Here is a 23189-nt window from a genome sequence, read left to right as displayed (position 1 = left end):
AAGGATTAACTTCAACCTTGCTGCCTAAGTCTTTTGGGAGTGTCACAAAAAAACATTTAGGCTTTTCTGGGCAGTGCCAGGCCTGGGCCTTGAGGCTTGCTGATGCTAGTTCAGCCACCAGGCTCTCGGTGCTCAAGTGGCATCGAACAAAGCAGAGAAGAGCAGAACTTCTAGATACTCAACTCCTCCTTCTTTTGTTTGGCAGATGCAAGGCCTTGAAGGCTGCTTCAACAAGTTTCTGAAAATTCCCCTCGGGTTGGGAAAGGCACAGTCTTCCTTTTGCAAGTTTTTCTAGAGCTCTTCCTACTTTCGCCCCAGGGTGGGTCTGTTGCACTCCCACCTCCCAGACCTCAGTGGTCACTGGCAGGCGTCCTTCAAAGGAGGTGGGGGCGGGGTATCCCCGCCGATAGATGCGCCCGCACAAAGCAGCACGTTTTCTCATCAAAGCCCTGGAGAGAGGGAAGAACGAGCGCTCAGCATTTCGCTGATTTTCAAGTGCACACTGAGCAGCGCGTCAGGCAGTTTGGGTCAGAACGCGCCTGATTCCGACTTCGGGCGAAGGCAGAGGCCAGCACGGGTCACCGATTCAGAGCCGGGGGCGGGGCCGACCACACACGCTGTGAGACCCTGAGGCCGAGGAGCCGCGGGTTAGAAAATGTGACCCTGGCGACCCCAACGCCCCCGCCTCCCTCCCTGCTGCTCCACCTGCACGCGGAGCGCGCCGAGCCGCCGGCGGAGGCGATGGCCAGCCCCGCGCCCTTAGTGGCCTCCATCAGCCACCAAATGGTGGCTCTGCAGACCTTGCAGCTGCTGCAGCAGGAGTGGGGCTGGGGGGACGGTCCAGGCGCCCCCGGGAACCCGCGGGACCCGGAGCACATGTCCACCGCTCCAGCCCGTCGCTCAGGCCCGCCGCGGGCCCGGCCAGGGCCCTGGCGCGAGGAGCGGGGCGGGGGCGTGGGGACCAGGAATCGGGGGGCCGCGGCCCGGACGAGCTCCCCAGAGCAGGAAGTAGTGCGGGGCGCTGAGGGGGGCGCCGAATTGCTGCCCTTCCCCCGGGACCGCGGGCCCTGCACCCTGGCCCGGATGGCGATGCGCAGCGCGCTAGCCCGCGTGGTGGACTCGACTTCGGAGCTGGTCAACGTGGAGCAGACGCTGCTGGGGCCCCTCCAGCAGGAGCGGTCCTTTCCCATCCACCTGAAGGTGAGTCCGGCCCCAGCCATCCCCTCTGACGTGCAGGGCAACCCCCGTTCCTCCAAGGGTGGGGCTGCTGGGATGGCGGTGGGTTGATCGCAGGATCCCAAACACTGCTGCCCACTGTGATTCAGCCCCGGTGGGAGAAGGAAGGGGGCGGGGGACACTCTGGGGACTCAGCAGAAGAGGCAGGGATCCCCAGACCCACCTGAGGCCCGCCTGACTGGCACAACCGAGATGTGGGGACTGCCTTGCCAAAATCTCTCCCTGGAGCTCCTTCCTTTCTCACAGAAATCAGCTTCCTGCGCTGGAAAGGCCCTTTCCACACGTGCAGCTTGTAGGGATAGAGGACAGCTCCCTCCACCCACTTTCCAAATTAATAACGCTTCCTCCAGAGCCTTAAATACACTTACTAAGTCCCTTCTGCCTTTTGTATGATGAAATCATCTACATTTATTTAAAGTTCCTTCACATTCATGAATCACTATTATTTTTTGCATAAATCCAATTCCCCACAGAGCTAAGGGGTCTTACAGAGTCAACCTAAATTATCATAAAGGGGGGTGAGAGCCAGGTGGGTCCCGGGTGTTAAAGCGTGAATACTAATGCTAAACTCTTGCTAAGTCACCCAGCTCATATAGGTAGGGCACATTTCCTCTTAAGGTACCGAACTGTGTTAGCCAATTTAGCTCGGGAACGGAGCAGCTGTCTCCCAGGCTGAGTGAGATTGCGGAAATCTGGGGGTCTGCGTTTCAGTTCTGGACTTGCCATTAACTAACGTAATTGGTTTAAGGTCACAGATCTCTCTGAGACATTTTGGCTTTCAGATTTTGACCAGGAGCATTGCTGTATTGATTCCCCTGGGGCATCTAGCAGAAGGGAGTCGGGGAGGGGTGACGAGGAGAGCTTAGAATATGTCTCAAGAGTTGCTATTCTGCACAAGCCAAGGTTTGGAAAAAGTTGCTATATATTAAGTTGCACTATACACTGTAAAAGATTTATTTAAAATCAAACATAATAAAGCCTATTATATACCCAAATAGGTATTGTTTCTCGACATCGGGGTTTCTCAATCTCTGTACTATTCACATTTTGACCTGGTTAATTCTTTGTTGTTGGGGGTTGTCCTGTGTATGATGTTTAGCATCATCTCTCGCCTCTGCCTGTTAGATGCCAGCAGCATATTCCTCGCCGCAAGTTGATACAGCCAAAAATGTCTCCAGACACTGCCAAAGGTGGTGGGGGTGGTGGGGTGGGAGGCAAGATGAGAAGCACTCTTACACTCACTTTAGAAAGTTAGAAAATGAAGCTGCATTTCACCAAATGCTCTCCAATGTAAGATGTACTTTTTCTTTTTTTTGGTATCACCAAAATTTTTTTAATCCTGTCATTAAACTATGATACACCATTGATTATAAGTTACATGCTAATTTAAGAGGTTTTTTTTGTTGTTTTTTTGTTTTGTTTTGTTTTTTTGAGACAAGGTCTACCTGTGTTGCCAAGGCTGCAGTGTGGTAGCCATTCACAGGTGAATCATAACACTACAGCCTCAAGCCCTGGGCTCAAGTGATCTTCCCGCCTCAGCCTCCTGAGTAGCTGCAACTACAAATATGTGCCATCACATCTGGCTTATTTCAGGGATTTTTAAAAAATGTGAATAAAAGTGCATTTTAAAATGGATGAAATATGAACTTGTGATGTCAGTAACACATACAGGGCATAGATAAGGCTGGCAAAAAGAGAGACTGATAATCAGTTTTACCTAAGGTGACCCTGGAAGGCTTCTCAGAGGAGGCAGCCTTTAAAAAAAAAAGTACATATTATTTCCCAGACATTAAAGGGAAAAATATTTCAGGGGAATCCTTTGGTCAAGGCCCAGCAGCACTGAAAGGGCCTGAGGCTCTGGAGGAATGACAGTTAAGTTCAATATGGCAGAAGGCAAAAACTGATGCTGGAGACACAAATGGGGGCCAGTTAGGGAAAGGCCTGTGTGTCATGTTGAGGACCTTGGATTGTCTTGCAAGCAAAGGGTAGGTAGATCACAGAAGCCTGGATAAATCATAGAAGGGTAGGTTTCCATTTGAAAGTTAGGTCAGAAGACAATTTTCTAAGGGCTTGACCCAACTCCGTGGCAATGGACTAAACCCCATGTCCTCTGCTCTGGAAGCAGTCCACTATAAACTATGCCATGTTAGCTTAATGCCACAGTCACTTCTACTTGGAAATCCTTTTAGTCCTTTCTAACTGACTTTTGATTCTAAACATTTTCCATCCTCCTCAAGCCTTCTTCATCCAAACCTCAACCCTCTCACACCTTTTCTGAGAAAATAGAGGCTGGTGGACACAAATATCTTTCTATCTAAAAAATTGCATTTCTACTCATCTTCATTTTTGTCTCTAAAATTTAAATGCTGCCCCCCATCCCCACGTATATTCATGTTAATTCCACCGGAGCAAATCTTTCACTTGCTCCTGGACCTGTTTCTATCAATTTTCTCTCTCCTTACATTTTCTACTGCCCCCTCTCTGCTGACCCTCTTGGTCCATAACACTCTTTACCTACCCACCCCTTGAATCCCCATCCTTCCCTTCCTTGTCATGAGCAAACTGAAAACATTTAGATGTATTGCTGCCACTTTCTAGAAATACACAGCTACTGGAGTCTGCTGTTCACCCGCAGGGGGATAATGAGTTTTAGGGCCCCTGGAAATAGCCAGGGCTTTCAAGAGACAAGCAGAGAGCAGTTTCTCTGTATGATTTGTTCCCGTGGCAGCACCTAGGAAATTTTTTTTTTTTTTTTTTTTTTTGAGACGGAGTCTCGCTCTGTCACCCAGGCTGGAGTGCAGCGGCCGGATCTCAGCTCACAGCAAGCTCCTGTTATGCCCAGACTGTTTGTTCCCCAAAGAAGACCACCAGAGTCCAGAGTCAAAGCCAAGCGGCAAGGATCTTTACTACAAGTTCGAACTTGGTCCCTCCTTTACACAGTATACAAGAGGGCCCCGAACAATGCAAGCGTTTGCTTTTTATAGCCCGAAAGTTGTAGGAGAACAAAGAAATTCTTTTGGCTCCTGCGCTTTCAGTAACCTTGAACGGCTGTCTCCTTATCGGAGACTTTCCAGGTGGTGTTTGTACTGGGCTCAGGGAGTTTGAGAGATATATGGTGGTGGGATGGGAGGATGGGATGTGTTTGTGCTAGGCTCAGGGAGTTTTGAGCCCGGGGCTGAGGAATGTGCCCAGCTCCTTTCATTCCCCCCTTCTTTTCAGGTATCTTTAGAGCCAATCTTGGGTCTTATAAGTCTGATTCTGTTTCAGCGTTTACAGGTTGGTATTGGGCTCTGAGGACCATGAGTTGTACGGTGTCAAATCTCTCCTTAATAAATTGTAAAATTCTGTTAACAACACAAGGTCCTACGGTAAGCAGAAATAGTAGACTTAGCAGGGGTCCAAGGAAGGGGGCTAACAGAGAAAACATAGAGGAATTCTACCATTGGTCTGCAGCTGAAGCAAACTGCCGTGTTTTTACTTCAGTGCTTAACTTGCGTAACTGTTGGACCCGGTCCTCTACAAGTCCTGATTCATTTATGTAGAAACAACAGTCTTCTTTTAGAAATATACATGTACCACCTTTTTCTGCAGTGAGTAGGTCTAGGGCCCTCCGGTTTTGCAAGGTTACCTGAGCTAGGGACGTAAGCTGCCGCTGAAGGGAGGCAAGGGACTCAGCCGACTCTTCCATAGCAACGGCAAATTGTTGGTACAACTTGTTACTTTCTATGAGGGTGTGACCTAGGGCTCCCCCCGCCAGTCCGGCCGCAATGAAGGATGCGGTGAGGGAGATTCCTGCAATGAGGGGGAGAAATATGGCTCGTGCAGGTCTTGGTCTAGGGTCTGGGTGAATAACAGCACTAGTCCAGTTACCGGTATACCCTAGGAACTCGCCAGCAGTTAGTAGAGTCAACCGGGGAACTAATGTGACAGGGAGACATAGTAGGTTATTAACAGAAGGACTAGGTAGGTTCTTAGATAAGGTTCCATTACACTAGAAGAATATGCCTGATGGAGTCCTTAAGGTGATATTAGGGGGCGTTGCAGTGATGCTGCAGAGGCTGGAATTGATTCCTGAGAAACAGTAGGGAAACTTCTCCTGACTGGGGTTTAGGTATAGGGGCACGTTCAGGATAGGAGCATACGAGAGGTTTCGGAGGTTGTTAGCTTGGGCAAAGGTAGAGGATCCCCATGGCAGAGGGACAGCTGTTAGCGGTGGACGCCCTAGAGTGGCGCACAGGAAGCAGCCAGACAGGCTATGAAGTCCTGTAAGGTTAGCAAGTTCTAGTCCTTCTTGTAATAACTTTAACCAGGAGAAAGGACGTAAGTCTTGTGTTAGTCTGTTTTTCTGTCGTTGGATATTCCCGTGGACCAGGGGCAGTACTTGCACTAGGCCTCGCCACAGATAGAGGTGACTGCTAGGCCATGTGGAGGAGGGGGAGTAGTATACAGCCCCATGTTGCGGTGTGGTCCAGCGGGAGTTCCAGGGGTCTCTAACTATTCATGTATATGGAAAGTCTCTATCCCGTCTACGATAGAAGGGCCATTTAGGGTCTAACTGTTTTCTCTCTCCCCAATAACGGGGTCTGTGGATGTTACAATAGTTATAAGGACAGCCAGCATTTTGGTGCCACCAATAGTGTTTACAATTGTATTTAGTCTGATCAAACTCAAAGCATATTATTGGTGTCATAGGTTTGGCTATTTGAAAACCAGTAAAATTTAGTAGAATTGGGCTGTTGCACCCTGAGGAAGGGCAATCAGCACTGGCCAATAATTTTCCGGGCTTATGAGGTTGCCCAGGGTGGGTTCGGTTTTCATAAAGCCAGAATCTCCAGACAAAGGGATTATGAGCTGGTTTTGTGATTTCTCCAGCGGCCACTAGGGCGACTAATGTTAGGGTTAGACTACCTAACTGCATGTTTGCAGTGAGCTATGCTGCCGGCGCAGGGTGAGTTTTAAGGGGTTGTTCCTAGCTCTGTCTACAGTCCACGTGTCCGGTGCTTCAGCCGCCGCCGTGATTGGTCCCAGAAGATCAGAGGTTGGGTCCACTGGCTTGACGTGGTTGTAGTGGATCCACGATGCGATGCCTTCTACCTTCAGGGTGGTGGGTGTGGTTAGGAGTACCTGGAGTGGTCCTTTCCACCTGGGTTCTAGGGTCTCTTGTCGGTGTCGCTTGACCAGGACCCAGTCTCCCGGCTGGTACGGATGGGGTGTCGGCGGGGGACCAGTCTCATATAGTTCCTTCAGCTTGGGCCAGATTTCTTGATGAATTTTCTGCAAGGCTTGTAGAGAAAACAAGAGTTCAGAGACATTTTCTGTTTCGGACTTGAGCAGATCATCTTTTAGGCCGGGAACTAAGGGTGGGGGTCTGCCATACATAATTTCATAAGGAGTAAGGCCCAGTCTGTAAGGGGTGTTACGGGCCCGGAACAGAGCGTAGGGGAGAAGGACCACCCAATTAGCGCCAGTCTCTATAGTCAATTTAGTTAAGGTCTCTTTTAAGGTCCGATTCATTCTCTCTACCTGTCCTGAACTCTGGGGCCTGTAAGCGCAATGTAGTTTCCAATTTGCCCCAAGGATGGAAGCCAAATCCTGACTTACCTTAGCGACGAAGGCCGGCCCATTATCTGACCCTATCTGGACGGGGAAGCCATACCTGGGGAGGATATCTTCCAGGATTTTCTTTGCTACAACCTGAGCAGTCTCTTTCTTGGTGGGGAATGCTTCAGTCTACCCTGAAAAAGTATCTACAAAGACAAGTAAGTACTGATACCCGTATTTTCCTGGCTTTATCTCAGTAAAATCTACTTTCCAGTAGATACCGGGCCTGGTTCCCCTGAGCCTTGTTCCCGTTGCAGCCTGGGATTGGGGGTAGGCGTTGTTAAGCTGGCAGACTTTGCAACTTGTCACGATGTTGCTGGCCATCTCGGCTATATGTCTGATTTTGAGCTTAGAGCGTCTGATCAGGTCTATCATCCGCCGAGCACCCAGGTGGGTGGTTCGGTGGATGTGTTCTAACACTTGTTGTCCTAATTTTTCTGGTAGGATGGTTTGGTCATTAGTATCAGTCCACCACCCATTCTGGATCTGTTTCAGGGGAAGCTTGTCAATCCACTGGAGATCTTGTTCTGAATAATCAGGGAAATATGGCAAGTCCCGGGGGCCCGGGTCAGGGAGCTGGAGTGCAAGGAGTTGGCTGGGAGCCTTCGCCACCTTTCTTGCAGTTTGGTCCGCCAGAAAGTTGCCTTGAGCAGTTGGAGTAGTTAGTTTCTGATGCCCTGGGCAATGCACAATGGCTAACTTTTCTGGCCTCCATAGGGCTGTTAGCAGGGCTAGGATTTCTTGCTTGTTTTTTATTTCTTTTCCTTCAGCCGTCAGTAACCCCCGCTCCCTGTAAATGGCCCCATGTATATGTGCTGTTGCAAAAGCATATCGGCTGTCTGTATATACCGTCAGCTTTTTCCCTGCCCCTAAGGTAAGAGCTTGGGTGAGCGCTATTAATTCGGCCTTCTGGGCCGATGTCCCCGGGGGCAGGGGTTCCGCCCAGATTACCTTAGTCTCTGAAGTCACTGCCACTCCAGCGTACCTCTGGCCCTGATGCATGAAGCTGCTCCCATCAGTGAACCAGACGAGGTCGGCGTCAGGAAGTGGGCGATCCTGCAGGTCTTCTCAAACTCCGTACACCTGAGCTAGTATCTCGGTGCAGTCATGGAGTGGGGCGTCCAGGTCCGGGTTGGGCAGTAGCGAGGCAGTCTCTTACCCAGTGGCCAGCCTCCTTGCAGTAGGCACATTGGTCTTTTTTCAGATTATCATGCCTGGGGGGCCGCCTGGGTTGGGTGTACTCTGGCTGTAGATGCTCTTTCTGTACTACTGCTGCCAGGACCTTGGTCATTTTTTTCAGTGGCCTTAAATGCCTTTCTTCTGGAGTACCTCTGTTATTGTAAACCCGCTGGGCTATCTGAAGGAGGTCCTGAATCCGCTTTCCTTCCAAGTCTTCTAATTTCTGGAGTTTTCTTTTAATATCTGGGGCTGCCTGATTTACGAATGACATTACAATAGCTGCCTGACTTCCTGGAGCCTCTGGATCTATGGGGGTGTACTGTCTAAAAGCTTCCATTAATCTTTTTAAGTAGGTGGCTGGGCTCTCTGTCTTTTCTTGCAGAATAGAATATACTTTAGCCAAATTAGTGGGCTTGCGAGCAGCTGCCCGGAGACCTGCCATTAGAGTCTGGCGATAAAGGCGTAGCCGTCCCCTACCTTCTGCCGTGTTGTAGTCCCATGCCGGCCTGGTCAGAGGAAAGGTCGCGTTTATGAGGTCGGGGTTGGCAGTCGGTTGACCGTCGTCCCCCGGGACCAGCTTTCTAGCTTCTACCTGTATTCTCTCTCGCTCTTCTGTGGTAAACAAGATTCGGAGGAGCTGCTGACAATCATCTCAAATGGGCTGGTGGGTGAACATGACACTATCCAGTAAAACCAGTAAATCTTTGGGGTTGTCTGAAAACCGAGCACTCTGAGCCTTTTAGTTATACAGATCACTGGTGGAGAATGGCCAGTACTGGAGCTTGGGGATTCCTGTGTCATCTGGGGGTTTTATTTCCCGAAGGGGTAAAGCCACCGTGGAGTCAGGCGGCTGGGGGGGGGCCTAGTCCGCGAAGTGCGCCCTCGCGTCCGCCCCCCCAGCCTTTTAAAGTTACTTTCCCTTTCAGCGAGCCCGCCTCCCCTCCGCCTGCTCCCTCCCTCTATCTCTCTCTCTAATCTTTTCGTTTCTGTCTAAATCTTTGATTGACATATTTACAGGGTCTTTTCTTTAAGTTTCTATCTCATTCGCGCGCGCTTTCTCTCTCTCTGTCTCTCTGTCATCCCGTGTCCTTTCTCCTTTATACTCAGTCTTTTTCTCTGACTCTCCACGTCTGCCGTTTTCTCCCCTTTCCCTTTCCGATTTCCCTTCTCACTTTCTCCCTTTCTCATCTCTATGGTCTCTCTCTCACTTATTTTCTCTTCTCCCCAGTCTCACTTTCTGTGTCTCTTTTTGTAAAGGAATGTGGGTTAGAATTAGGTTGTGGGTTGGAATCCCTGTAAAGGAAATCCGCGCTGGAAGCCGGGAGCCCGGGGACCGGGGCCGCGAGCGTGCGCCGGAAGCCGGGGAGCCCCGGGACCGGGGCCGGAAGTGTGGCACCGGAAGCCGGGAGCCCGGGGACCGGGGCCGGAAGTGTGGCACCGGAAGCCGGGAGCCCGGGGACCGGGGCCGGAAGTGTGGCGCCGGAAGCCGGGAGCCCGGGGACCGGGGCCGGAAGTGTGGCGCCGGAAGCCGGGAGCCCGGGGACCGGGCCGGGAGTGCGCCGGAAGCCGGGAACCCAGGGGACCGGGGCCGGGAGCGCGCACCGGAAGCCGGGAGCCCGGGGACCGGGGCCGGGAGCGCGCGCCGGAAGCCGGGAGCCCGGGGACCGGGGCCGCGAGCGCGCGCCGGAAGCCGGGAGCCCGGGGACTGGGGCCGCGAGCGCGCGCCGGAAGCCGGGAGCCCGGGGACCGGGGCAATTCAGACAGCGAGCGCGCACCCGGGGACCGGGGCAATTCAGACAGCGAGCGCGCACCCGGGGACCGGGGCAATTCAGACAGCGAGCGCGCACCCGGGGACCGGGGCAATTCAGACAGCGAGCGCGCACCCGGGGACCGGGGCAATTCAGACAGCGAGCGCGCACCCGGGGACCGGGGCAATTCAGACAGCGAGCGCGCACCCGGGGACCGGGGCAATTCAGACAGCGAGCGCGCACCCGGGGACCGGGGCAATTCAGACAGCGAGCGCGCACCCGGGGACCGGGGCAATTCAGACAGCGAGCGCGCACCCGGGGACCGGGGCAATTCAGACAGCGAGCGCGCACCCGGGGACCGGGGCAATTCAGACAGCGAGCGCGCACCCGGGGACCGGGGCAATTCAGACAGCGAGCGCGCACCCGGAGACCGGGGTCAGATTCAGACCGCAAGCGCGCACCCGGAGACCGGGGCAATTCAGATTCAGCTGTTGCCCGGATCGCGAACCCGCTCCGGCAACTCAGATCGCAATTTAAATCAGAAGAGAGCCAGGGGACGTCTCCCACCGGTCTCCACTGGCCGTCCTATAGCGCGTCCGCCAGGACTGTGCCAGCCTCAGTTTCAGACCTCGCGAGTCAGAGATTCAGATTCAGAACAGACACACAGACACAGACAGACAAACGGAGACGAGCCAGCTCACCTATCAGTAGATCGATCTTAGCAGATCCGTTGACCAGGGGTCTGGTGGGCTTGGGGAATCCCGGACGAGCCCCCAGATGTTATGCCCAGACTGTTTGTTCCCCAAAGAAGACCACCAGAGTCCAGAGTCAAAGCCAAGCGGCAAGGATCTTTACTACAAGTTCGAACTTGGTCCCTCCTTTACACAGTATACAAGAGGGCCCCGAACAATGCAAGCGTTTGCTTTTTATAGCCCGAAAGTTGTAGGAGAACAAAGAAATTCTTTTGGCTCCTGCGCTTTCAGTAACCTTGAACGGCTGTCTCCTTATCGGAGACTTTCCAGGTGGTGTTTGTACTGGGCTCAGGGAGTTTGAGAGATATATGGTGGTGGGATGGGAGGATGGGATGTGTTTGTGCTAGGCTCAGGGAGTTTTGAGCCCGGGGCTGAGGAATGTGCCCAGCTCCTTTCACTCCGCCCCGGGTTTACGCCATTCTCCTGCCTCAGCCTCCCAAGTAGCTGGGATTACAGGCGCCCACCACTTGCCCAGCTAGGTTTTTTTTTTTTTTTTTTTTTTTTTTTTTTTTTGTATTTTTTAGTAGAGACGGGGTTTCACTGGGTTAGCCAGGATGATCTCGATCTCCTGACCTCGTGATCCGCCCGTCTCGGCCTCCCAAAGTGCTGGGATTACAGGCTTGAGCCACCGCGCCGGGCCAGCACCTAGGAATTTTGTTTGATTTGCTGTTTGCAGAACAGGTAATATCTCCATTTGGTTTGTAGATTAATGATTACACAGCACTTAGACTTGAGGAGATGGCATTCTGTCTTTCCAGGGGGGCTGGTTATGCAGACTTAGCTTCCTTAATACTAGTGTTAATTCAAATGACTTGGAAGGATGTTTTGTATATTTTTAAATCAGGAACATACAGATTTTATGCAATAGAATGATTTCAGAAATCCTTGCAGGAGGATTTCTGTGAATGGAAATAACTACTGTGTATCATTTAGAAGTACGTGGGAACCTCTCCAGCATCAGATCTCTTTGGTGGTGTTACCACAGAAGGTAGGAGGGAGATTCACTTGAACTAAAGCCCATGACGCAGTTGACAGGCATTAGAGATCCTGCAGTGGAGACAGCATAGCACAGCAGTCACGTCCCACGGAGCATTTCAAACCTACTCTGCCACTTCCTACATTGGCCCTTGGGTAAGTTATTTAGCCTTTCTGTCCCTCAGTTTCCTCCCTGTATAGTGAGGATAATGGTATCTAACCTAAAGGGTTACTGAGATCATACATTTAGTCAGTGGCTTCCCAAAGTTAGTCTCCATCTATCTGAGTTATTATGATTATCATTATTATTACTGTTAACAGATTGATGCTTCATGAATTCTTATTGACTGTTACTTTTGTAAATTCTATTCTTGATATTAATGAATATGATCCATTAACTCTGTGTCTATTTTTCTGGAACTATTGACAAAAGCAGACTTAGGATGATCCAAAGAGATTTCCAGGAAGCCTACACTATCTAGAGGTCAGCTTTAGCCTCATGCCTAGTGATAGGCTTACAGGTGTCACCAGTGAGTGACTCACTGATCAATCCACCAGAAGGTTAAGACAGTGAAATTTGCAGGCATGAAGGCAGAAAAATTCTCACCACAATGATAACAGACATTTTAAAATAGAATTTTACTCTTTAATTAAAGAAACCAACACAATATTCCTTTGAACACTTAGAAATCATCATACACATGCAAACACCCATGCAGTGGGTTTCTTCATGGTGGATGAAAAATGCTTAACAGTACCGAATCTTATTAAATTTGGTGCCGAGGCTAGATTTAACCAGCTTAACAAACATTTATAACAGGAGGAAACTGAGGCTTGGAGGAATTGAGGACTTTGCTCAAGACCCTGCAGCTAAGAAGCGATGGGTTTTATCTAACTTATTCTCCTACATCACAGTGTTGCCCTTAGGGGCATTATGAACATCATGCTCAAATTGTGTACATGAGAGATCTTAGGGGCGATAGTCGTACATGCTGTGCACTGTGTACACTGCTTGGACTACAACAGTCACATCGTAGCCAGCGGAGCTGCCATAGCAAAATACCACAGACGGGGTGACTTAAATAACAGACATTTATATTCTCCCTGTTCTGGAGGTTGGAAGTCCAAAATCACGGTGCCAACAAATTCCATTTCTAGTAAGAGCTTCCTTCCTGGCTTGCAGACAGCTGCCTTCTTGCTGCGTCCTCACATGGCCCATCCACAGTGTGTGCAGGCAGAGAGAGAAAGCTTTGCATGTCTTGGTGTCTCTTAGAAGAACACCAGTCTTATCAGAGTTGAGCTGCTTTATAACTTCATTTTACCTTAATTGCCTCGCTAAGAGCCTATCTCCAAATACAGTCACATTGGGGGTTGAGCATGTGAATGAGGGGACCACACCGTTTAGTCCATAACACTGAATGATCTCTGCACCTCCTTCCATCGTGGCTGCCTGATAGAGTGACAGAAAGCACTAGGTGAAATCAGGAAATCACTATCAAACTAGTAATACTAGCAGGAATGCCTTCAACATTTGCCACCCGAAGGGAGCATAGAAGTGTGCAGGACACCAGGAGGAAGCTAGTCTAGGATTTTTTGAACGCTGAAAATGACTAATTCACCTAGGGACCGTTAGCCAAGCCAATTACGAGTTACTCTGATTGAGTTTTGTCTATCTTCTTTTGAGAATTAAAAACATTTATAGTTTCCAAGAGTTCTGTTCTGAAGCAAGTTTCATGGAAATTGTGGCGGAAGCTAACTTTCAGAGGCAGAAGAACGTTTTTGCCCTTGTAGATGAAACCTGCCTGTGAGCGCACCCGTTTCAATGAGTGCATTATTATTCCCGCATGTTTGATAGTCCTTGCTGGCTTTCTCATTCTGTGGTGCAAGAGCAGCAGTCATAAAACTGCTGGCTTTGGCTTCACAGTCATTGCAAACTGCAAGTGTGAATATTGACTTGTTCAGAGGAAGACATTGATGATGAGTGCTTTTTTTGCCCATTGGTTAAAAAAAAAAAAAATAAGCAAATCTTTCATTTGCCCCTGGAGTTGTTTCTATCAACTTTCTCTCTTCTTATATTTTCTACTGCCCCCTCTCTGCTGACCCTTTTGGTTCATAAACATGCTCAAAGCTTTCTCTATGTAGCCAGCCCCATGAGTCCCCATACTTCCCTTCCTTGTCATTAGCAAACTTTGAAAACTGAATGTGCCGCTGTCACTTTCCAGAAGTATCTATATTTGGTACTATCAAGAATAGAATTCATAAAAATAACAGTCAGTAAGAATTCAGGAGGCATCAACCTTTTAACGGTAATAATAATAAAATAATAATCAAATCTTTTTCCCATTGGGGAAAAAAGCACTCATCATCAATGTCTTCCTCTGAACAAGTGAAACCAGCTTCTGCAAATTTGAGAATTGTGTCTTCAAAGACTACTAACATACTATTGAAGACATAAATGCTCACGGTTATATAATCAGTAGCCATAGCCAAGGTGGTGCTCATTATCTGTGACAAAATCATGCTTTTATGTTAGAAAAAAAGTGCAGTGATGAGTCACAGAATTTCTGTTATTCTCTCCCCCTAACCCATGGATATGGTGACTGCTCTAGAAGTAGCTTATGTATAGATTTGCAATTTCTTATAATATGAATGATATGAAAATCAGGACCTAAAAGCTTTCTGAAATGAACATTTGGGGAGAGATACTTTGGGAAAGGCCTAAAACAAAACTACTTATGTTTGACATCTTGGTGAAAATGTTACAGTGTTTTATTTTACCATTTTTGGGTTTGCCTGGTGAGCACCCCTGAATCAAGTGCTTATACCCATCACAAAAGTGCTTTTGACTGGATTTTCAACTGGAAACGGTGCTGTACCCAAAGCAAATGCATCAGGAGCCTTAGTTATTTGTGAGCATTTCCAGTGGGTCTACCACAAGTAAAAATGTTTAATTTCCTGTGGATGATAGACTTTTTAATGGTGACTGGCTAATGCTTTGCTTCATTGGGTGTTTTATTAATACACAGTTACACATCTATTGAGACTGACCTTGGGTTCAGGTGATGGATGACTGTTCTGGGCCCTGTGATTTGTAGTTCAAAGCCAGATGTTGATGAACCAAATGAAGTCAGGGCAAATCGTGATTCATGATAGTATGTTTTCCACAACATCCCAGTAAAACAGAAAAAATCACTCCCCTTTTATGTAGACACCCAGTGTAGAAGGTGCTAATGGGTCTGGAGAAGGGATTTGTATTCTTTTGTTGGGCCCAGCACTGGACTGCTTTAGTGGAGAGCAACCTGCTGGCCAGGCAGAAGTTTACTAAGGACAGGCCTCAACACAGACTTCTTCCTTCCTTGCTTCCTTCCTTTCTCTCTTTCTTTTTTCTTTCCTTTTTTTTTTTTTCCTTTTCTAAGACGGAGTCTCGCTCTGTTGCCCAGGCTGGAGTGCAGTGGCGCCATCTCGGCTCACTGCAAGCTCTACCTCCCAGGTTCAAGCCATTCTCCTGCCTCAGCCTCCCGAGTAGCTGGGACTACAGGCGCCTGCCACCGCGCCTGGCTAATTTTTTTGCATTTGGGGTAATGCAAAAAAAGAGATGGGGTTTCACCGTGTTAGCCAGGATGATCTCGATCTCCTGACCTCGTGATCCGCCCGTCTCAGCCTTCCAAAGTGCTGGGATTACAGGCGTGAGCCACCGCGTCCGGCCTCTTTTTTTCTTTCTTCCCTCTCTTTCTTCTTCTCCTCTCTCTTTCCTTCTCTTTCTTCTCTTCTGTTCTCTTTCTCTCTGCCCTCCCACCCCCATCTCTCCATCTGTTTCTTTCATGCTCTCTGTAGAGGACATGAAGCCTTCAGGGAGAGCTAGAGGGGGAAACGTGAGAAGAAACAAGCTTGTGGAGGCCAGTGTAAGAGAATAAAACTCAAGGTATCTCAAGACGTGACTCTTTTGAAAAGAGCCAACTTGCTGTAAAGCCGGTGGTTGAGTACGAACTGATTTACAATTTATGTAGAAGTGATTTTGAAGGTGACATGGTAGGAGAAAAAAGCACAATCCATGTGGATTGTTTAAATGTTATCTGCATTTTAGAGCCGATTAAGTCATATTGGGTTTTTGACTTTACTATCCACTGGCATTGGTTTCGGAAAACAGGCTCTCAAATGGACTCACACTGCTAGATTCTTTTTGTCTTCAAGACTTCAGTTATGATGAGAGTGTTTATTTTCAGTACCAAGCTTTAAAAAAAGGCTTAGCTTGTCTTTCCTTTTAAGACTTTGCAGGTGCATTTTCAGTTGTTCAAGAATTCCAGATGTGTGCATTCCTAATAAATGCACAATGCGGAATGCAGAAAAGTACACGGTGTGGCGGTTTTTCCGAGAGACCTCCCTCACAGCGGGCAGGAGAGAACAGAGCTGAGGAAAGGAGACCTCCAGCTGGGCGGTCTCTGATTAGCTCAGTGGTTTGTAGTTCTCCTTGAAGAGGTCCTTCCCATCCCTTGTAATTTGTATTCCTTGGTATTTTATTCTCTTTGCAGCAATTGTGAATGGGAGCTGTCTCATGATTTGGCTCTCTGTTTGTCTGTTGGTGTATAGGAATGCTTGTGATTTTTGCACATTGATTTTGTATCCTGAGACTTTGCTGAAGTTGCTTATCAGCTTAAGGAGATTTTGGGCTGAGACGATGGGGTTTTCTGAATATACAATAATGTCATCTGCAATTCTACATGGGGTGTAGAAGATTCCATGCCTTGAATATCTTTCGAATAGCCAAGCCCTCTCAATTACGCTGCAGGGAGGAGGGATGGGCCAACAGGCCAGTCTTCCATTTGGATGCGATCCTTGCCAATTTTTGAGCTTCGCACCACTCATAACACTCAGTCAACCTTAAGAAAAATAGTGTGAAGATGGCCAAAAAAGAAATATGAAACGATTCACCTGTAGGCATTTTGTTCCATCCCAAAACTGGTTTAGTGCTTCTCCCGCTTGCTTCCAAGATACCCCTGTCGCCCTGCCGGAGCAGCTATAGCTCTGTAATTCCTGCCAGTCTTGTCTCCTGCACCACATGGCCGAGCTCGGCTCTGTAAGTCATTACTGTACCTGGCATCATTTGGGATCTGGGGTGAGTCTGATGAATGTTTGAGTTCTGAAATAGAGGAGTTAATGTTTTTATTATAGTTTAAGTTCTGTGCAGAACGTGCAGGTTTGTTACATAGGTATACGTGTGCCATGGTGGTACGCTGCACCCATCAACCCATGATCTATGTTAGGTATTTCTTCTAATGCTATCCCTCCCCTAGCCCCCCACCCCCCTACAGGCCCCGGTGTGTGATAGTCCCCTCCCTGTTTACATGTGCTCTCATTCTTCAACTCTCACTTATGAGTGAGAACATGCAGTGTTTGGTTTTCTGTTCCTGTGTTAGTTTGCTGACAATGATGGCTTCATCCGTGTCCCTGCAAAAGACATGAACTCATCCTTTTTAATGGCTGCATAGTATTCCATGGTATGTATGTGCCACATTTTCTTTATCTAGTCTATGATTGATGGGCATTTGGGTTGGTTCCAAGTGTTTGCTATTGTGAAGAGTGCTGTAATAAACATACGCATGCAGGTGTCTTTATAGTAGAATGACTTATAATCCTTTGGGTCCATACCCAGTAATAGGATCGCTGGGCCTAATGGTATTTCTGGTTCTAGATCCTTGAGGAATCGCCACACTGTCTTCCACGATGGTTGAACTAATTTACACTCCCACCAACAGTGTAAAAGCATTCCTATTTCTCCATATACATTCTAGTATCTGTGTTTCCTGACTTTTTAATGATCTCCGTTCTAACTGGCATGAGATGATATCTCATTATGGTTTTGATTTGCACTTCTCTAATGACCAACGATGATTAGCTTTCTTTTCGTATGTTTGCTGGCCGCACAGATGTCTTCTTTTGAGAAGTGTCTGTTCATATCCTTTGCCCACTTTTTGATGGGGTTGTTTTTTTCTTGTAAAATTTGTTTAAATTCCTTGTAGATTCTGGATATTAGCCCTTTTTCAGATGGATGGATTGCAAAAATTTTCTCCCATTCTGTAGGTTGCCTGTTCACTCTGATGGTAGTTTCTTTTGCTGTGCATAAGCCTTTAGTTTAATTAGATCCTATTTATCAATTTTGGCTTTTGTTGCCATTGCTTTTGGTGTTTTACTCATGAAATCTTTGCTCATGTCTATGTCCTGAATGGTATTGCCTAGTTTTCCTTCTAGGGTTTTTATGGTTTTAGGTCTTACATTTAAGTCTTTAATCTATCTCGAGTTAATTTTTGTATAAGGTGTAAGGAAGGGGTCCAGTTTCAGTTTTCAGCTTATGGCTAGTCAGTTTTCCCAACACTATTTATTAAATAGGGAATCCTTTCCCCATTGCTTGTTTTTTTCAGGTTTTTCAAAGATCAGATGGTTGTAGATGTATGGTGTTATTTCTGAGGCCTCTGTTCTGTTCCATTGGTCTCTATATATGTTTTGGTACCAGTACCATGCTGTTTTGGTTACTGTAGCCTTGTAGTATAGTTTGAAGTCAGGTAGCATAATGCCTCCAGCTTTGTTCTTTTTGTTTAGGACTGTCTTGGCTATACAGGCTCTTTTTTGGTTCCATATGCAATTTAAAGCAGTTTTTTCTAATTCTGTGAAGAAAGTCAGTGGTAACTTGATGGGAATAGCATTGAATCTATAAATTACCTTGGGCAGTATGGCCATTTTCACAATATTGATTCTTTCTATCCATGAACATGGAATGTTTTTCCATTTGTTTGTGTCCTCTCTTATTTCCCTGAGCAGTGGTTTGTAGTTCTCCTTGAAGAGGTCCTTCCCATTCCTTGTAATTTGTATTCCTTGGTATTTTATTCTCTTTGTAGCAATTGTGAATGGGAGTTCGCTCATGATTTGGCTCTCTGTTATTGGTGTATAGGAATGCTTGTGATTTTTGCATATTGATTTTGTATCCTGAGACTTTGCTGAAGTTGCTTATCAGCTTAAGGAGATTTTGGGCTGAGACTATGGGGTTTTCTGAATATACAATAATGTCATCTGCAAACAGAGACAATTTGACTTCCTCTCTTCCTGTTTGAATATGCTTTATTTCATTCTCTTGCCTGATTGCCCTGGCCAGAACTTCCAATACTATGTTGAATAGGAGTGGTGAGAGAGGGTGTCCTTGTCTTGTGCTGGTTTTTCAAAGGAAATGCTTCCAGCTTTTGCCCATTCAGTATGATATTGGCTGTGGGTTTGTCATAAATAGCTCTTATTATTTTGAGATATGTTTCATCAATACCTAGTTTCTTAAGAGTTTTTAGCATGAAGGGCTGTTGAATTTTATCAAAGGCCTTTTATGCATCTATTGAGATAATCATGTGGTTTTTGCCATTGGTTCTGTTTATGTATGAATTACATTTATTGATTTGCATATGTTGAACACTCCTCAGCAAATGCAAAAGAATGGAAATCATAACAAACAGTCTCTCGGACCACAGTGTAATGAAATTAGAACTCAGGATTAAGAAACTCACTCAAAACCACACAACTACATGGAAACTGAACAACCTATTCCTGAATGACTACTGGGTAAATAACAAAATTAAGGCAGAAATAAATAAGTTCTTTGAAACCAATGAGAACAAAGATACAACATACCAGGATCTCTGGGACACAGCTAAAGTAGTGTTTAGAGGGAAATTTATAGCACTAAATGCCCACAGGAGAAAGTGGGAAAGATCTAATATTGACACCCTAATATCACAATTAGAAGAACCAGAGAAGCAAGAGCAAACAAATTCAAAAGCTAGCATACAAGGTATAGAATGAGTTAAGCTTGCAGTCTGCTGCCGAGTAGGTGCTCAGGCATCTAGGCCAGACCAGTGTTCTTCAAAAGAATAAATAACTACAATTAGAGCAGAACTGAAGGAGATAGAGACATGAAAAACCATTCAAAAAATCAATGAATCCAGGAGCTGGTTTTTTGAAAAGGTTAACAAAATAGATAGACTGCTAGCCAGATTAATAAAGGAGAACAGAGAGAATAATCAAATAAATACAATATAAATGATAAAGGGAATATCACCACTAATCCCACAGAAACACAAACTTCCATCAGAGAATACTATAAACACCTCTGTGCAAATAAGCTAGAAATTCTAGAGGAAATGGATAAATTCCTGGACACATATACCCTCCCAAGACTAAACCAGGAAGAAGTTGAATCCCTGAATAGACCAATATCAAGTTCTGAAATTGAGGCAGTAATGAATAGCCTACCAACTAAAAAAAGCCCAGGACCAGACGGATTCACAGCCGAATTCTACCAGAGGTACAAAGAGGAGCTGGTACCATTCCTTCTGTAACTATTCCAAATAGTAGAAAAAGAGGGACTCCTCCCTATCTCATTTTATGAGGCCAGCATCATCCTGATACCAAAACCTGGCGGAGACACAAGAGAAAAAGAAAATTTCAGGCCAATATCCCTGATGAACATCGATGCAAAAATCCTCAATAAAATACTGGCAAACTGAATCCAGTAGCACATCAAAAAGCTTGTCCACTGTGGTCAATTCAGCTTCATCCCTGGGAGAAGTTAATTTTAACTCTGTCACTAACTTGCTGTGTTACTTAGCTACATCATGTACTCTCCCCAAGCCACATTTCTTTTCATCTGTCACGGATGGTTATGAGCACTGAGTGAGACAAGGTATAGAATGAGGCAAGCTCACAGTCTGGTGCTGAGTAGGTGCTCAGGCATGTAGGCCAGACCAGTGTTCTTCAAAAGCTGGTTTGCATGTTACTCCAATGATTGGAAGTGTTCAAGGACTTTACTCTGACGTTGAAGGCTTTCCACACAACCATATCCTCATATTCTACACAAAATTCTATTCTTTTCAGACTTTCTCCTTCTCCCTGACCCAGCCCCTTCTTGACTCCACACTTTGGCTTCTGTTATTTATTCTGATTACAGGGGCCTATGAGCCAAATAATGCTTTCTTCCATACCACCTGTCTATCTTGTAGTATCTAATATAGTCTTTCCCACCTACCACTTCTCTGATACTTCATGCAAGCCTCCGTTCTCCTCTTCTGCAAAAAAGCTTACTAATGGCCTCCACCTTTGTTGTTGAACCTTAATCTTATTTTTGTGACATTCCTACTGAACAATTGCAAATAAATTTCATCTCACCAATTAGATTCTAAGTTTCTACAGGGCAGATTTTTTTTTTGTTTTCTTTCTCTTTTCTTTTCTTTTCTTTTCCCTTCCCCTTTCTTTTTCCCTCTACCCTCCCCTGCCCTCTCCTTCTCCTTACTGATCTCCCAATGTCTAACAGAGTCCGCCATAACTTTAGTTATTAATGTAAAGGAGCACCTAAAAATACAAAGAGTTTCCATATACATGAGCTAGTTTGACTTCTGAAACCCCTCCGTGTGGTAACTATTATTGTTTCCATTTCACAGATTAGAAAACTGAGTGTTCCATAGGCATAATGGCTTGGCCAAAGGGGTAGAACCAGCGTTCAGATGGCAAGTCCAGTGCTCTTGAAGGAATGAGCTCTGTCTCCATCCCCGGGGTCTTTGTAATGGCTTGGAGAGCTTTCCGTTCTAACTAACATCTGCAAAGTTCCTGTGCCATGTGGGGTAACATACAGGTTCTGAAAACTAGGATGTGGACATCTTTGGAAGGCTATTATTCTGCCTACCACAGGGCAGATGTGTGCTAAAAATTAATAAGCCATAATGTAAAATCTAGAGCTATTTCTTTGAATGGATTGCCTCCTAAGCACAGGAATTTCTCTAGTGTGTCCAAATGAATTTTGAACAATAAAACCCCAGCACGCTATAGGAAGGAGTCACATGACAGAACGAGCTTTGCATGAACCCTGTGCTGTGCTTAAATTATGAGTGTATACATGTCTATTCTTCCATAGAATTGGGGTTTTGTGTTTTTACCATAGCCCTCATCATATTGCAATGGATATTTGGTATATGATCTATGTGTCTCATTTCCCCCTAGTAGGTTATAAACTCTTTATAGATCAAGTACCATATCTTATTGCCTTTTATCCAGCCATGTGGTGGAGGCTTGATACACATTTGAAATAAATTTAACTAATTCATTTAGCTGAGTTAAACAGGCCAAGGCCATTACCCCAATAGATCCGTTGAGTCACATGAGAGTATCTCAACTGGCTTAAAAATGTAAATGCTGGCCATTAATTTGGACCGCTGTAGCAATCAATACATTTCATATCCAGAGTCTGAAATTACACAAGGCTTTAGAAGTTTCAAAATCTACTTTTAGATTGCTCAACCATGTAGTTCTAATTCTGGCAAAGTACTCAAAGCATCGTGTAGGATATTACATCATTTCTGGGAGCATCTGGGATTTGCTAAATAAAAGCGGTTGGGAGGATAGGCTCTGTCATTGAATGGAAAGCATCCTGAGTGAAATCATCACCAATATTGATCATGTGAGTTTCTACTGAAAGCCTGTGAGCCATTTAATATACTATTGCCTTAATGCTGTGACTTGTGACCCCTACCTTCCACTGCAGACTCAGCAGAAGTTTGGTTAAAGGCAATGATTATTGGATCCAGAGTTGGCCTTCAGACCTTCTTGAATGGTAGAGAAGCACTCACCTGTTTTATTTTTCCCTACCCTGGCTTAAGAGTCCCATGGAAAGCCTATTCCTATTAATTTGTTTTCTTTGACTGCTAATATATTTGAGAAAGGATAAAAAGGAAATACTGTACTAGAATAGTTTGCAAAGCTTGCCAGAGATCTGAAGTTTGCCCAGGGCCTCAGGGACCAGTACAGCCCAGCAGTCGACTTTTATTGTACGTGTAATTTCCCCAAACGATGCCTTCTTTGATTCTTTACAGTAAAACGTGAAATTGACTTCAGGTTTTCGGCCCACAACTATATTTTTAAAGGCATTTTAGTCTTCTTTGGGTGATGAATTCCTTTGCACACTGGCTAATAGGCATACATCAGCACACGTTTTAGTGGTTCCTTCTATTTTGAATTTCCCCTTGCATGTTTTCTTTGATCCTTATACTTTGTACTTAGTGTTGGATTACTTCTATAAAGCAATCGGACAATTTCCCTTGATGTGGATCTTGAGGAAACAGTCCAGAGTGATTTTTCTCTCCTACTTTCCCATTCCCTAGTAGTATGCTTCAGCACACAGGCCACCCCATAAGCCATGGGACAGGTCATCTACACCAGGGATGTCCAATTTTTCAGCTTCCCTGGGCCACATTAGAAGAAGAATTTTCTTGGGTCACACATAAAATACACTAACACTAATGACAGCAGCTGATGAGCTAAATTAAAAAAAAAAAAAATCTCACACACACACACACACACACACACACAAACTTACAGTGTTTTAAGAAAATTTACAAATTTGTGTTGGGCTGCATTCAATGCCATCTTGAGCCACAGGTTGGACAAGCTTGATCTAAACAGCTCTTTGACACCTTCTGGGCAGAAATGAGCAACACACAAAGGTAGGGAAGCAAGAATGCTTTAAAGAGAAAAGAAAAAAAGTATGGTAGCTTGCGAATCCTTGAGCGTGGTATGGTTCTGTCCCGGCACCTAGCTCGCAGGTGGTCCTGCTGCCACTGTTTGCTAAGTTGAAAGGAACATTGGTTTTGTTTCCGGCGGATGTTTTCAAATAAGT

At 46.2% G+C, this 23189-nt stretch overlaps 1 protein-coding gene across 2 annotated transcripts in view; it reads left to right on the top strand.

Moving 5' to 3' along the window:
* The first annotated feature begins 378 nt into the window (after positions 1-378).
* DLEU7 (deleted in lymphocytic leukemia 7) overlaps positions 379-23189 on the top strand; it is a 140129-nt gene continuing 117318 nt past the window's right edge. The window contains exon 1 of one of the 2 annotated variants that reach the window (XM_001104889.5): positions 379-1200. In XM_001104889.5, the coding sequence (XP_001104889.2) occupies positions 742-1200 (459 nt within the window). In that variant the 5' untranslated portion in view covers positions 379-741. The remainder of the gene's footprint in view (positions 1201-23189) is intronic. The other variant, XM_001104961.4, reaches the window with a different exon arrangement.

The sequence above is a fragment of the Macaca mulatta genome, chromosome 17 (assembly GCF_049350105.2).
Source record: "Macaca mulatta isolate MMU2019108-1 chromosome 17, T2T-MMU8v2.0, whole genome shotgun sequence".
In the NCBI taxonomy this organism is placed as follows: Eukaryota; Metazoa; Chordata; class Mammalia; order Primates; family Cercopithecidae; genus Macaca; species Macaca mulatta.
This window is presented reverse-complemented; position numbering and strand designations above follow the sequence as displayed.